Genomic DNA, 15,685 nt, shown 5'->3' on the forward strand with positions numbered 1-15,685 from the left:
GGATTTGGGAGCAACTTAGGACTTTCAAAGTCCAAAATTAGAGAACTTTGGACTTTCAATGGTCCTAAGTTTAGGTTTTTGGGATTAGTTGAGCCACTTGGGCAATGCCAAAAGTGGCTCACGGGATCCGGGATCAACTGGGGACTTTCAGGGTCTTAATTTTGAGAACTTCGGAGCTTGAAGGTTCCAATTAAGGATTATTTTGTTTATTAAAAAGATAAAAAAAAAAACAAAATATAAATATCATCATAATAATCATCATCCAAACTTTATCCCAACTATTTGGGTACATGAATCCTGTTCTGTCATTCACCTCTAAGTCTCTACTCTTAAGCAATGCTGTATTAAGTCTACATTCCACATGACTAACTCACCTTAAATTTATTTTCCATCATCTTATCTTTTATTAGAGCCACCACTAAGTTCCCCCACATGTATTCAAAATTCTCATAAGTAAATGGCGTAGATGAGTGACATCCATCATGGAAATGTTTATCTCTGCCGTCCATTTGTGATGACAAACGCTGTAGATGATACGCTTACCTTGTTTTTATGCATGTCCATCAGCTAGCCCTTAAGAGAACATTGGCTCATCTCCACCGTTGATGAAGAGAAAATGATAGATTAAGGTCTGTGTAAAGGATGTCCATAGTCCATACACGAGACATTCACATTATATTACTCTCACTGACACCGGTGTATATTTAGGCATACTACACAAGCGAGATTTCTTACATCGTCACCACATGAGAGCCTCTGCGATTTTCTCTTTGGTTCTCATCATGTTTAGGGTTTCGCGATTTTGTTTCTGATGTTTTGATGGAAGCGTGATACACGATTGGTCATTACTTCGGCTTGTTTTCATGCGCAGCTCCTTTTAATTCACCTTTTACTGAGAGGTATGTATCAGTTGTTATTGTTGTTTTCGAACCATTTCTTGATTTCTTGAGCTTTTCCTCAGTTATTGGGTCTTCTGAGATAATTCAGAGGAAAAATGGGATTCGATAAGGCAGGGATTTTATTGTTTTGTAGTTCTTATATGGCTACGATTCTGTGTTGCTTTGGGCATTTTACTGTGCAGGTTTGATTGTCCATGTCTTTTGATTTTCTGAAGAATTGTAGGATTTTTCACTGAATTTTATCTGGTTGTGATGCTCCAGAGAAGGCATGGTGAAGGGAAATAGCAATAACATGGACGTCAATCCTGAGTTAGAGCCTGTTGAGAATGATGCGAAACCAGAAGCCCCTGAACCTGAACAGCCATTGAAGAAGTTGAAAGTAGAAGAACCAAAGACCAGTACTGAGATACCTGAAGGGGAAGGGAAAGAGAAGAAAGGAGGGAAAGACAAACCAGCAGAAGAGAAGAAAGGAGAAAGGGAACGTAAGAAAGAAGGGGAAGAGAAACAAGAAGAAGTGAGAGTTGATAAGAAGGAAGAGCAAGGAGAGGAGCCAAAGAAGAATCTCAAAAAGCAAACAAAGAAGAAGAAGAAGAAAGGCGGGGATGGGGGCACTGTGCAAGGGAAGAAAGAAGAAGCAGGGGAGAAGCAAGAAGATGTGGGCAAAGGTAAGAAGGAAGAGCAAGTAGAGGAGCCAAAGAAGAATCTCAAAAAGACAGAGAAGACGAAGAAGAAGAAAGGCGAGGGTGAGGGCACTGTGCAAGGTGGCAATGGGAAAACAGCTGATGGGAACATGGAGAATTCGAAGGGGAAATCAGAGAGCATGGGTATGATATTCATGTGTAATGCACAGACGAAAAAGGATTGTTTCACTTACAAGGTGCTGGGTTTGCCTGGGAGCAAGAAGGAGCTTGTGGCTAAAGTATACAAGGGCATGAGGCTTTTCTTGTTTGATGTTGATCTAAGGCTCATGTATGGTATTTACAAGGCATCAGGGCGTGGGGGTTACAATATCGAGCCAAAAGCCTTCAAATCTGGTTTCCCTTCCCAGGTCTGCCATCTCAATTCCCTTCTTTTTTTGTTTGGCCTTCTTGCTTTGCTTGTGGCATTGTTAACTTTGTCTTTTGTGGATATTTGTTATTCACATTGGCTTGGATTTATGTTTTCTTGGTAATTGGATATTTAGTTTGAAGAGACTTATAATGCTTCTTGAGAACTGTGGTTTTTAGCTTCGGGGTTATTGATATCTTGGCTATACGATGCTTGTGTAACTTGCAGGTATATTCAAATTCTTGGCTACTTTAGGTGTATGTTTAGCTTGAAAGATATTTACTTCTGCAGTTTATGGGTGTTTTTTTGGCTTGGATATACAAAGTTTCTTGGTCAATGTATGTGATTGGGGGACTGTCAGGTTTCAACTATGGGGAAATAAATGTGTATAAACCTATTGGGAGAGGTGGTTAGAATGGTGAGATTTGCCTCATGGCATTCAAGGATTGAATCCCCCTGGTAACCTATTCAATATGAACGTTACTGGATATATGTAGTTACTGGTAATCGCATCAGCCTCATGGCCAATAAAAATAAATAAAAGGAATTTGCATTTGTCCCATATTACTATCTATGTTCAATCCTTCTAGCCTGCAAATGTGAAGTAGAAAGCTTTGGAGAAACATGACCATTGATTAGTAGGCCTTAGGTTGCTTTTGTTGGCTTTTGATTGTTTCTTGACAACAGTTCCTGGGTTTACAGCTAGGTCATGGGTGATTTTGGAGGAGAAAATTTTTTCTCTCTGTTTAATAGTTTCAACTGTTAGTTGTACTGAGTTTTGAAGAACAGTTGCACAAGTGCTTCATAAAAGTGGGGTTCTCTTATTCATATCATTGAAAGAAAAAAAGGCAGTTCTCTATCTTTTTTTTCAGGAAAAGAAGGGTTCTCTAATGCTTTTTGTTTTATGGGCCATTTCATGGTACTTTTGTGGGAATATTATGGTCTTCAAGATAGTAGATCATGTTCTGATCATTAGCATGCGTGCATATGTGGTGTGACACCTTGTATTAGGCCATCCCATATGTATGGTGGCTGGCTCAAGACATTCTAAGAGCCTTAAGGTGAAACTAAGGTGTGGAAAGCCTTCCTTCAATTTGCATTTGTAGATATGATTTGTACTTTTGATGATGCTTTCGTTGCTTAGTTTAGGTCAGTGTTTCAAGAAGCGCTAGGCGGTCAGGGGGGTCCATGCCGCCCAAAACCTGGGCGGCCCCGTAGATTTTTTTTTTTTGGGATTTTCTCTCTCTAAAATAGCCTCTAATGGGTTTTAGGTTTCAAATGAACCTAAAACCCATAATTTTGCCCTTCAGTATTAAACAAATGACCAAAAAATACCCTCAAGGAGTCGCATTTCCGCCCCTGGGCGGCCGCCCGGACGGGCGCCAGGGATATCCGCCTAGTTTGGCCGCCTAGGCCTGGGTGATGCGCTTAGGCCTTCTGGACTGCCTGGCAGCCGCCCAGGCGCTGGGCGGTCCTCTTTTTAAAACAATGGTTCAGGTAATTTGTGATGGTAAGTGTCACGGAGCTAATTTTCACTTGGCCAACCCGTGCTATGATAATCCTAATTGGAACCCAAACTAAGGCAGGTTAACGGTCTGGTCAACCCATATCACAGATCATTACTGCCCATGCTTGCCAATTCAAGCATTCATGGCTATTAAATACCTATCATTGGTCACACAAGCCCAGTAAATATGCATTCACACTCTCTTATATTGCTTGGGACTATTACACAAGCCCATGTTTGAGTCAGTTACATAATTTGAGTCCCACTTTTATTATCCCTAGTCAACACTTCCCCAATCTAGTTGTATGGTCAGCCTTGCCTCTTGCAAATGGGTCATGCCCTTGTTCTAACTAGTTGCGCTGGTGATGTGTTAACTACTCAAGCCAGTGTCATTAGGTTCTCTTCGGAAACTGCTTTGTTTTGGCCTAAATAAAAGGTGGTGATTTGGCCGATTTCAAGGTAAGTCCTTGGGTATGTTTAAAACTAAAAATTATAGATAATAAAAAAATATTACTAGAGGAAACTTTATAATTTAAAGCGAATTATGAGTTAAAAATTTATAAAAAATTTAAATATCATTTTTTGAAGACGGTGAGAATATAATATTTCTATTTATACCATTACAAAAAACCTCACGAGGATTGTGTGGAAGGCAATCTCCAAGTCGGGTGCTCTTTATTTGAAAAAAAATAGTATAAGAGCTAGTATAAGAAAGTCCAAAAAGTGGAGAGGCTATAGACTTCCCATGTGCCTTGTGCTCTACAATCAGTATAAGAAAATCTAAAAGGCAGGGAGAGGATGTAGGCATCCCACATGTCAGATCCTCTACAATTAGTAAGAAAAAGAAAAAGTATAAGAGAAAGGAGGAGAAGGTGATAGTAAATGAGAGAGGATGTGAGCCTTTGAGCAATGCACGTCAAAATTACATCCAAATAGAGTAGTGTATGTGAGTTGGTGGAGGAAAGAGAAAAATTGTGAGGAGAGAGGATAGGATGTTTGGGGGGGGGGAAGAGATGGTAGTCGTAAAAAACTAAAAAGGAGAGAGGTGTCGGGTAGTACAATACGAGAGAAAATAGAGGTAGCATGGAGGGAAAAGAAGAGGGTCAGGAAAGGAGGAAGAGGTGGGGAATAACAGGGAAAGGAGAAACCCTCTACCAAAAAAACAAAAAATCCAAACCTTGCCCCAAGAAAAATAAAAATCCAAAAAAGAAGAAAAAATGATATGATCAAGAGTTGTTTGTCTTAAGTGGTGCTTCCCTTTGGTGCTCCTTTAGCTAGAGGTTAGCCCATAGTTGTTGGAAACGCCTAGGAACCTGAATCGTTTTAGGAATCGGAATCGTAGAATCACAGCCGGTTAGAAGATTCCTGTCTTAGGAATCATTGTCCGTACAATAGGAATCACTAGGAACGAGATTCTTAGTTTTTGAGAATCATGTTTCGACCGAAAGAGATCCAAGTTTCATCCACCTATGGAATCGAGATTCCATCCTCCTTGGAATAGGAATTTCCATCCCCCTGGAATCGACACTCCAGTAGTCAAGGTCCTTTAATATGCAGAATCGAGTTTCCGACATCTATGGAATCAAGTTTCTGACATATGTGGAACATAGATATGTTGTTTCGAACCGGGATTCTAACATATTTGGAATCAAGTTTTTAAATTATATAAATCAGAGATCTATGCCAGATTGCAATAATATGGACTATGGAATGTGTTTGACGACCCTTAATAGGAATCAAGATTTCATTTTTATGAAGAAGGAAGCCACAAGAACATCTTGAGCCTCATCAACTTTAGAACCAATATTGGATGTCTCTTATTCGAAGGTTTGTCGAATTTTAAAGTGATTGTGTTGACTATTGAACTTATGGTCGTTATATACAAAAAGACAAGTATTCCTAAATTGTGATTTGACTTCATTATTATAAAGACAAAATAGGATTATGTCTACGCCATGGTTTTACTTTAAATTGTATATGTTGTATTTACCAATTATATTTTAAATTTAAAGTAAAGGCCATCCAAGATTGCACAAGTAAAATAATGAAACCCTGCAACCACTAGAAGCATTCGAAGGAAGATTTCTACTCCAATTGACATGGAATCAAGATTTAATCCTCGCTAGAATCCAGATTCATTATATTTGGGAATGTCTACCCACAATTAATGGGTTCAAGTTTTCAAAGATGTGTTGGATCGAGATTTCGAAATTAAGGAATCAAGTTTCCTTGGTTCCGATAAATGGTTTCTAAAGATGTGTTGAATTGAGATTCCAAAATTAAGGAATCAAGTTTCCTTAGTTCCGAAAAAAGTTTTCTAAAGATGTGACGGATCGAGATTCCGAAATTAAGGAATCGAGTTTCCTTGGTTCTGAAAAACGGTTTTCATGGAGATTCCTTAACGGAAACGGGAATCAGGTTTCGGAACCGGAAATGCGACGTCAGTGGATAGATTCTGATAACTATGGGTTAGCCTCCCACTAAGTATTCTGGAAGGCGACTGGAAGCTGTCTACATATATAAAAAATGTGATAAATACCATGGGATGGACTCCAAGGCTGCTGGCCCTTTTAGATAGCCTATAGGGTGATGTTCTTGGAGTCCCCCCTAGCAATGAGATCTTCTCCCCAAATTGGGTTGAATCTCGTAAGACCTTCGAGCACTGCACATGCCCCTGCCTATGTTGAATCACCTACAACAAGGAAGCCGTGGGAGGAGGATGTTGTTCATTTGGAGCCTCGGGATAAGCCCCGAAAGCCACAAGGACCAGGGTTGCCCAGAGAACACCCATCCACATTGAGCTTGATGATGCCTGAATTGGAGGGATCCACAAGGTGTACGTTGTTAACTTCGAGGGTTTATGGTTAATGATGTTGGATCAATTGGAAATAAAGTTGTAGTTGGGGTTTTGGAAAATGCTTATGCGTGTTTGATTGGTGGATGAGACATCTTCCAAAGCAGCTTCTTCCACCAACTCCAAAAGTGGCGGCTTCCATGACGTAGCATGGAAGCCTCGGATTTCCCCAAATCAGCTTCATTCACACTTCCCGTGCAAAACATGCTGGAAGTGCTACTATTGTGGAAGTCTTGGCCTCCACAAAACAAACATGCTCTTAAGGTCTTTGAAGTTAGTTGCCCAAAAGATGGTAAGGTCTCTGGCACACTCTGCAAAAGCCAATGTTATTTACTTTTTCTCTGAAATTGTTGAGTTCGGCTCTCCTTAAATGGTCCGTTAGAATAGCTTGGACCAAAACTCTCTAGATGAAGAGACGTGCTTTGGGGTAAGGAGGACGGAGAATTGCAGAGATGAGTTGTTCGATAGATAGAAGGGTAATCTGTTGCTAGATGATGTCCCGCAAGACATGAGTTTGCAATGAGGCAGCAAGACTACAATCAAAGAACAGTTGACTATGAGTTTCTTCCACTTCGAGCCATATACAACATCTGGCAGGGGGAATCCTCTCCTCTGTAGATGATCAACTGTTAAATTATGGTTGGAGATGCTAGCCAAAGAAAGGCTGAACTTTGGGTGGAATAGGGGTTAGCCAAGCTTTTGTCAAAACTGAGGTTGAAACAAGGGTTGGTGTACAGGCTTGGTAGAAAGAGGAGACTCTAAATATTCTAGATTTGGGATTTGTGCCAAATGCTTTTGTCACTTCCAATATTGGTTATAAAAACATGAGATAAAAGGCAAAGCTTGCTTAAGAAATCCTCTATTTCAAACTCTTGCCCGAGTCTCCTGCAGGCTGGAGTCCCCATAATGTTATTCTCTGAGCATTCAAAGTGTTGTGCTACTGTTGCATCTGGTAAGGCAGCAACTGCAGAAAGATTTGCCCAGGGTCTTTGATTGGTTGTTGACCAATCCAGGTGTGAGACCCCACAAAATTCTAAATCCATTGTTGGCCTTGAATCTAATGCAGGACATAAAAGCTTGACTTGAGGCTGAAAGGCCTGTGTAGAAGCCAGAGGAGTTGGCATTTGATCTTCTCCAAGGGAACCAACTCAGTGTATTACTTCCATAGTTATGGAGAATAACGTCGCTCCAAAGGACAATGCATTGGGTGGCAAATTGCCACCACCATTTACCCATACGTTTGAGATGATGTATTCCCAGTCCTTCCAAGTGGTATGGGTAGGCAGACCTTATCCCAAGTCACAAGATGGAACTTTTCATAGTTGAGTCCCCGGACCAAAGAAAATTTCTCATGAGGCGTTATAAGACCTGGATAACATCTGCATTCATAAGGAATAGAGACATGAAGTAGATAGGGATATTGGATAGGGTGGCTTTGGTGTGGGTGATGCAGCCACCGAGGTCGAGGAATTTACCTTTCCACAAAGCCAGCCACTTTTGAAACTTTTCAGGGAGGGGGCCTGTAGGCTTTTCTGAGGCTTGCCATGGCATAATGGCCAAGCAATATATTTTTCCCGGAGGGCAACAGTACCTCAACCAATTCTACGTGCAAAAGTACACAAAAGGGATTGAGAAACTTCAATACCCATAATCTTCGACTTAGTCATATTGATTTTCAAGCAAGATGCAAATTCAAAACATCTGAGGAAAAGCCAGAGCTTATCGATTTCAACTTTAGAGGCATATCTGTCATCTGCGTATTGGAGGTGGCAGATTTTCTGACCCTCTCTAGAAGGAACGAAGCCTGAGAGGAAGCCTCAGTTATAGGGCCTAGAAAGGAAGCCTCTTATATATGTTCCATTTTAATTATTTCCCTCTTACACGTTATATGTGTGTGTGTGTACAGAGGGACAGAGAGATTACGGTTTTCTTCCATACAACTAGCATTTTTTCTCTTTTCCTCTTAAAAGAGGTACCCAATTTATACGTAGCATGGGACATGTAATGCAAGCAATATTTTAAGGAAGAGATACGACTTGTATTACACAAGGTCGATTGGTTAAGTACCTCTTTAAGTCCATGTGGCATGTGACAGTCCATACCAGCTAACACAACTTTTCCATCTTAACATTTCCAACTTAAAAGAAGTCAACCAAATTCCGGTTGCTTCTCTTAACTTTGTGGAGTGGTTGATTCGCTCAAAAAACAATATATATATATTTTGGGTGATTCGCTCTAACCGAACCTAGGTTAATATTGATTCAAGCCTTGACCTATTGGAATCGGTGGTCTGGCAAGTCCCACCATTTTAACCATCGGGTTGCACCATCTTTCTCAAGGCCTCACACCGATGATGTTAGTCCATAAGTGCACCCATGTTTATGTTGTGCATTAGCGTCGCTGCCCATTAAGGGTCTGTCAAGGTAGGTTCTATTCCCTCACATAGGTTTCTCAACGGGCCTGCCAGGAGAGTTAGCTAATTGCTGAGAAGGGGGTTTGACAAGGATGTTCTGTAACCTAGGATGTTCCACGCACCTCACTTAGCCGGAATGCAATGTTCAAAAATTCGGCCGCCCAGCTGCCTAGGCGGCTAATCGGCTAAAACGCCTAGGCGGGCAAGGCGCCGCCTCGATGCAGGTTGCCGAGGGTGGAAAAATTCCCTCGGCTACAGTCCATATAGTAATTCCCTCCCTCCCCCCACTCCGAGGGTGGAAAAATGCCCTTGGCGACCGAATAGACAAGGTTTGGGCTGACATTGTTTTCATATGGATATTTTTAGAACATTATGCCATTATAAGGTTTTGAGTCATTTGATTTTTTTTCTTTTTCTTTTTTTATACTTTTTTTTTCGTTTTATGATATATTTACATGTTTGTAGTTGAAACTTTGATTTTTTTTTGTGATTAATTTTATTAACTCATTTGGACGATGAAATTGGGCATATATCGAATTCGTTTTTGAATAATTGGTTCTTTTTTGTACAATGTGTGATGTTTTGATATCCTACTAGTTTTGTTTTACTTTTTTTGATATTTTTACATTTTTGTAGATGGAACATTTACCGATATGGACTTATATTTTGTGAATAGTCATAAACTTTGTATGAAATTGATTTTTTGTGAATATTTGATATCCAAAACCAAATCTTATAGACATTAATTAATAAATAATAGTTATATTATAACTTATATCTTAATTCTTATTTGATAGTCCCTACCCATCCCTATTCCTGGGCAGGCACCTGGTCGCCTAGGTGGCCAGGTCCCCAAAACACCTAGGCGCCCGCCTGCACTCTTTGGAACATTGCCTGCACGCATAATGCTGACGAGGGGGTTTGACAAGCTTCCCCCACCTTAACTCCCACATTCTCGTCGGACTATTGTCCTAGACAAGGGCAGCATAAACCTAGCTTAACCCAAGGCTCTTAATTGTAGCTTCCTGCTAAGTCCTCTTTTTCATGACCTTGGCCAGGTTCACTGCTAGCAATTTATGCTTACCTGGTGTGTGGTTTGTCCACTTCTGTGGCCTCACTGATGCTGACTCTCATGGCGCTCAAGAGGGAGGCCTAACTCTAGTTGTACCATAGGTTGTGTAGTACTTTGAATACGAATGCCAGTTGTTGAATCTCGACTTCTTTACCTCACTTGGAGTAGATGGATGACTCCTCATATCACGTTGCTCATTGGTTGAGGATGCGTCATCCTTTTGTGCAGCAGGGCGACTTTGGCCACTGGTCCACCTTCACCACTGTGTCCATCTTAACCACTGCTGGTATATCATGATGACCTGACTAGATTCCTCACCTGGTTTCGTCTTGCTGCTAGGCGCCCTTTTACTAATTTTGGGCTTAGGTTCCTCCTAGGCTTGTGTAGTGGTTTCTACTTGCTGCAGTATGTTTAGTAGTTGCAAGGAACATGATTGCACCTGGGCCTCCTCTTCCTCTTCTGCAACTATTTTGATCGAGAACTTTAATTGGCTGAACCCATTGATATTTTTCAAAATTCATATATGTCCACCATGATCATCATCATCATCCGAGCCTTATCCCAATTACTAGAGGTTGGCCACATGAATCCTATTCTGCCATTCCACTCTATCATGTGTCATACCCACAGCTAGACTATAGGTCACCACACCTTTTCTCACTACTTCCATCCATACAGTCTCTAAAATGGCATTGTCAATGATTAGTGAAGAAGAAGATCTATCGAAAAGAATTCGTATCAGCATCTGTGTCGGTACATGACTGACACAGGTACAACACCCAAATAGAAGAATCCATGTAATGTAGCATATCCCACACTTGTGTTCTATACCATGTTACCAAGATCCGGAACAAGGGAAGATCTGAGAGCAGAAGCGGGATCGCTGGATCAAGTGACGCGTGAAGATTCATAGTTATCCGTACATCGTGTGGTAAAGGGATTAAGATCCCAACATGTGGGGAGCGTGATTTGAAATTTGTCGAGGATCAAATGATAAAGTATGTGAGATTGGCGTCTGTGAAGCTTAGAATCGAGGCTCCCTAAGATCACTGAACAAGGGTATTTTAGTTAGGGAACAAGTTCCAATACTGAGATGTCTGTGTGAATTCAAGGAAGGATATGTATTCTCCTTTTTATAAAGACTGACCAGTATGTTTTGTCAAACAATAGACCAGTATGCATTTTATGGAATAGTTTTTGAGACGGATGTTGTTTCCATTTCACTTTTAGATAACCAAGGGACAGGATTTGTTTTGCTTTACTGATATACAGGATAATCCAGGTGCTGATTGATTCCTCAGGATGAATAACAACGGAAGATGTGTTGTTTTTTTTAGAGAACTGATGAGTTTTGCTTTATGAAATATCTACGAGAAGGGAACTCTTTATTCCTCATGTAAGAAAATTGAGGATGGGATTGTTTCATTGATACACACAAACAACAAACAAAGTGTAGCATACCTTTATCCTCAGCTTTTGAAACAGACAAAGAATAGTAAGAAATTAAACACATTTAGATTTTTATTAGCACCGGATTTTGGTTTTGAGAATTTTTTTTGTTCTTTTAGTTTCTCATGTCGAAACGTGTTTAATACCCCTAGAACTCAGGGGATGCCCACAGACTGTTAAATTTCACAATAATATACCTTGTGAAGGTGAAGAGTGCAAAGCTGTTGAAAAATGCCGCCAAGAGAACTGTAGCGGGCAGGCTTCTTGGCCTGCTTTGGAAGGGCTGAAAACTTTATAGCCAGCATGGTTTTTGTACCTTCTATATTAATAAAAGTTTAATGTTACTAATAAATAGATCTTGATGCTTGTATAGGAAAAATATGATATGATTCTTATGATCGAGGTAACAGACATGACCTATGGGTTTATTACTATCCAATCAATGGGTTTGACGGTGGTGGAGAGAAATTAGGAACGTAGAAGTCATCAATTGAATTGTACTGTGGGACCCACTCCCTCTCACTGTCAAGCACATTGATGGGATGGTAATAACCTTATGGTCAAGGGGTTTTGATGAGCACATGGATCATATTTTACTCATATACACTGATGCCTGTTTTAGTCTTATTTTTCTTTAATTTCTTGGGTAAGCCATAACAATGCTTTTAAAGTTGCATGATGAGGTCAATCATATTTTCATTTGCTGGTTATTTGATGTCCTTCAGGAATGCCACATTGCATCAGAGAAGTATTGACAAGAGATTTAGAGCTATTAATATTAATCTCACTATTAACATTACTCTTAGAAGTTAAGAATCAAAATTATTAACATTTCTCATAGTTGTAATCAGGTTCGCTTCACTGTACTTAATGATTGCTTGCCTTTGCCTGAAGAGAAGTTCAAAGCCGCAATCAAGAGTAACTATTACACGAAGAACAAGTTCAATGTTGAACTGACCTCTGAACAGGTCAGTGTTGTCTAGTTTTTCCTGCTTTTTTACTGGGTGTCGTCCCCAGAACCCCATGACCACAATATTACTCAAATAGTTAAAACTTGCAGCAAATTTCCTTTTCAAGCAGAATTTTGTTCAACAGTGACAGGCTTGGCCACCATGATGCTATTGAAGTAGCACTTAAACAAAAATTACTGACAGTAGCATGAAGTCACATGCTTCTGGCACATGTGCGGGCGTGCACAGAGAGAGAGAGGGAGAGAGAGAGAGAGAGAGAGTTTTAACATCTTTGTGATTCCCTGTCATTTTAGGTGAAGAACTTATGTAAACTCTTCAAGCCTGCAAACATTGGGCCAAGCAAACCCATATGGGAATCCCGAAGGCCAAGAAGTAAAGAGGTGCATGATTTGGTCGAGAGAGGAAGGAATAGGCGGCAGGCCCCAAGGGATAGGAGACAATCGCCATGGATCGTGGACGACAGGTTGCCTCCTGTGGAGCATGTGGCATATGAGAGAGAGGTGTATGCTCCACCACCACCCCCTGAGCCTTATTATGCCTATGAGAGGCCCATTGAATTGGGTTACTATGAGAGGGAGCCACCCATTGTTGGGTTTCGAGATCGTCGATTGCCAGAGTTGAGGAGAGAGGAGATAGGGCACAGGGATCTGTACTTGCACAGGGAGCCAGAGTTGAGGAGAGAGGAGATAGGGCACAGGGCTCTCTACTTGCACAGGGAGCCAGAGTTGAGGAGAGAAGAGATAGGGTACAGGGATCCCTACTTGCACGGAGAGCCTGTGGTCTATCATCACTCTTCATATCAACCTCCTATTTATCGATACTGAGACTTTTGAGGATCAGATGGTTTTGTTTTGTTAAAGTGCTTCGATTTTAACATTGTTGGGATCCTAGTGAGCCTCCTTTCATTATGGATGCGTTTAGTGGTATCCAGTGTTTGAAAAGTCGGGCCGAGTCGGCAAGTCGTTCGGTTCGACTTGAGAATCGGCACCCTTTTACCGGTTCCAGCAAAATATTCAAAACCACCCCTTTACCGGTTCCAGCAAAATATTCAAAACCGCCCGTGTCTAGAGAGAACCGGGCAGTTCTGAACAGTGAACCGCTCGATGACATCATAAATCGGCGGTTTTGACATCATCAATCTCCAGGTTCAACACGTGGCACAACCTCACCGCTGCTGCGTTGCGCGTACATGTAGCACTTCTCCCATGTTGGGTTGGGCTTCCTCAACAGTTTCGTATATCTTAATAGCTATTATATAGTTATTTATAGAAGAAAGTTTAATATGTGTCCTTGGATGTGGGATAATTCCCACAAATTTCATTAAATGAAGATAAAAATTGAATATGTATATTAATTAGAGACATAATGTCACATGCGGCAAGGTGGCGTTGATGGTTATCACCTCCGGTTTCTTTCTTGACCACCCAAGTATAAATCCCCTTGCTTGGGTATAAATTATTTTTATTATAAATAATATAGCGCTATAAATTATTTTTATTGTAAATAATATAAAAGGCGTACAAAAAAATGAAAATAAAAAGTTTATTCCATTTGAAATCTCTCTCTCTACTAACAATCTTTTTTACTAAATTTATTCTAGAAATCTAAAAAAATAAATTTTTTAAAAATTAAAGTGTTATTTCGAAAATTGATATGTATTTTATTAATTTTTACATTGATAATCAAATTTTTTATTTTATTTATTTATTTTTACATTATAAATCATGTAATGTATTATTTTTTTTAGAGTTATCGATAATATATTTTAAATTAGATAATATTATGAAATATTTTGGATTTATAATTATTTTTATAATAAAATAATTATAAAATGTAAACCAACAATTTTAATTTCAGTATATAATATTATAGTTAGTTAGGTTGTAATAATTTTGGATTATAGTTAGGTTGTAATAATTTGGGTTTTTTTTAACGGATTAGGGTTTTTCGTCAATTTGAGATTTTAGTGGCCATTTTTTCATGGATTTAGTCTATTTTTTATTGTAGTTTATATATAATTATATACTTTATCCATGATAATTCTATAATTTTTATTTGTGTGATGTAAATTTCATGGTTAACATAAGTTTATACAAGAAAAGAACATTTCAATATTCACAAATTGATGAAAAAAAAAGAAAGTTAATAATGTAATATCCTTATTTTTTATTAGTTCTTAAAAAACAACATTTATAATGAATTTTAATAATTTTTTTAGATTTTTTTGTAAAGCTTAATTCGATCTATTCGAATGATTCTCGATCCGAATCGTCGATTCAATGATCCGGATGGGGATCCATTTTTTAAACCATTGGTGGTATCAGTTTTTCATCAATGGCTTATTTGGGCCTTTTATCCCAATTCAAAGGCATAGAAAGAACCCTTGTTTTATAGGACCATCGCCTAATTAATAAATAAAGTAAAACTAAAATATAAAAAAATATTATGAAGAACGAGATAGACTACATGTCATCGTATAAGAGAGAAGTGCACGTATAAGAGAGAAGTGCACGTGTGAACGGATGTGAAAAAGACAGATCCAGGGGAGGCGAGGGAATACAACGACCGGGGTAAAAGGACAAAGATATAGGGGAGGGGGAGGTAAGAAAGAAGTGCACGTGTGAACGGATGTGAAAAAGACAGATCCAGGGGAGGCGAGGGAATACAACGACCGGGGTAAAAGGACAAAGATATAGGGGAGGGGGAGGGAACACCGCGACAGGGAGATCATCGTATGTGAAAGGAACGCCACCTAAGGCACGCCAAACGGACGAGGAAGCAGAGGGGGAGAGCTTCATCAAACTACTAAGTTTCTGGAAGGTACTGATGACTCTACGTGTGGATGCAATAGGCTTCCCATCCCAGGAACTTTATGCAAGAAAAGGCGAAGGCGAAGTCAGAAGGACCGAGTGAAGTTGACCCGGCCAAAGCACTGGTTTATTCACAACGATCTATTCCTGCATCCTTGCCTGTCCCTGCTTCCCTTCGCCTTGGGTTGCCATGTCTTACCCCTAGCCCCCATTCCATATGTTTTGGGTAATAAAGTCCATTTGCAATAGTTCATGAAGGAAAAGTTTTATGTAAGGTTTTAACCTTAAACTGTCGAAGTGAAGTCCACTTTAAAAATCCACTTGAAAAGGTTTTTGTCATTGGAAAATCATATATATATATATATATATATATATATATATATATATATATATACACACACTGTAGCAGTATACACTTGGGCATACAAGATCTTTTCCCATATATATATATATATATATATATATATATATATATATATAGAGGGAATCATGTTGTATGCCCATACGTGAATGGGCCATTATGTGGCCGATCTAACACTCATGGATATTAAATAGTATTTTAATTTTAATTTTTTTTTACAAATTCAAGTCACTTGAAATTTTAGGCATGTGTTCTTCTCATCAAGACGCACCTAATAAAAATATAAAACAAATAATTTGTGA

General features: G+C 39.5%; 1 protein-coding gene across 1 annotated transcript; it reads left to right on the forward strand.

Annotated features, from left to right (window-relative positions):
• The first annotated feature begins 576 nt into the window (after window positions 1-576).
• Window positions 577-13,138, forward strand: LOC18436138 (uncharacterized). The gene is made up of 4 exons (XM_006846161.4): window positions 577-899; window positions 1,161-1,947; window positions 12,093-12,209; window positions 12,506-13,138. The coding sequence occupies exons 2-4, from the start codon at window positions 1,168-1,170 to the stop codon at window positions 13,034-13,036; spliced, it is 1,428 nt and encodes a 475-aa protein (XP_006846224.1). The 5' UTR covers window positions 577-899; window positions 1,161-1,167; the 3' UTR covers window positions 13,037-13,138.
• Window positions 13,139-15,685: the final 2,547 nt, after the last annotated feature.

The sequence above is a fragment of the Amborella trichopoda genome, chromosome 8 (genome assembly GCF_054954075.1).
Source record: "Amborella trichopoda isolate Santa Cruz 75 chromosome 8, AtrichopodaSantaCruz75HAP2 v2.0, whole genome shotgun sequence".
NCBI lineage: Eukaryota > Viridiplantae > Streptophyta > Magnoliopsida > Amborellales > Amborellaceae > Amborella > Amborella trichopoda.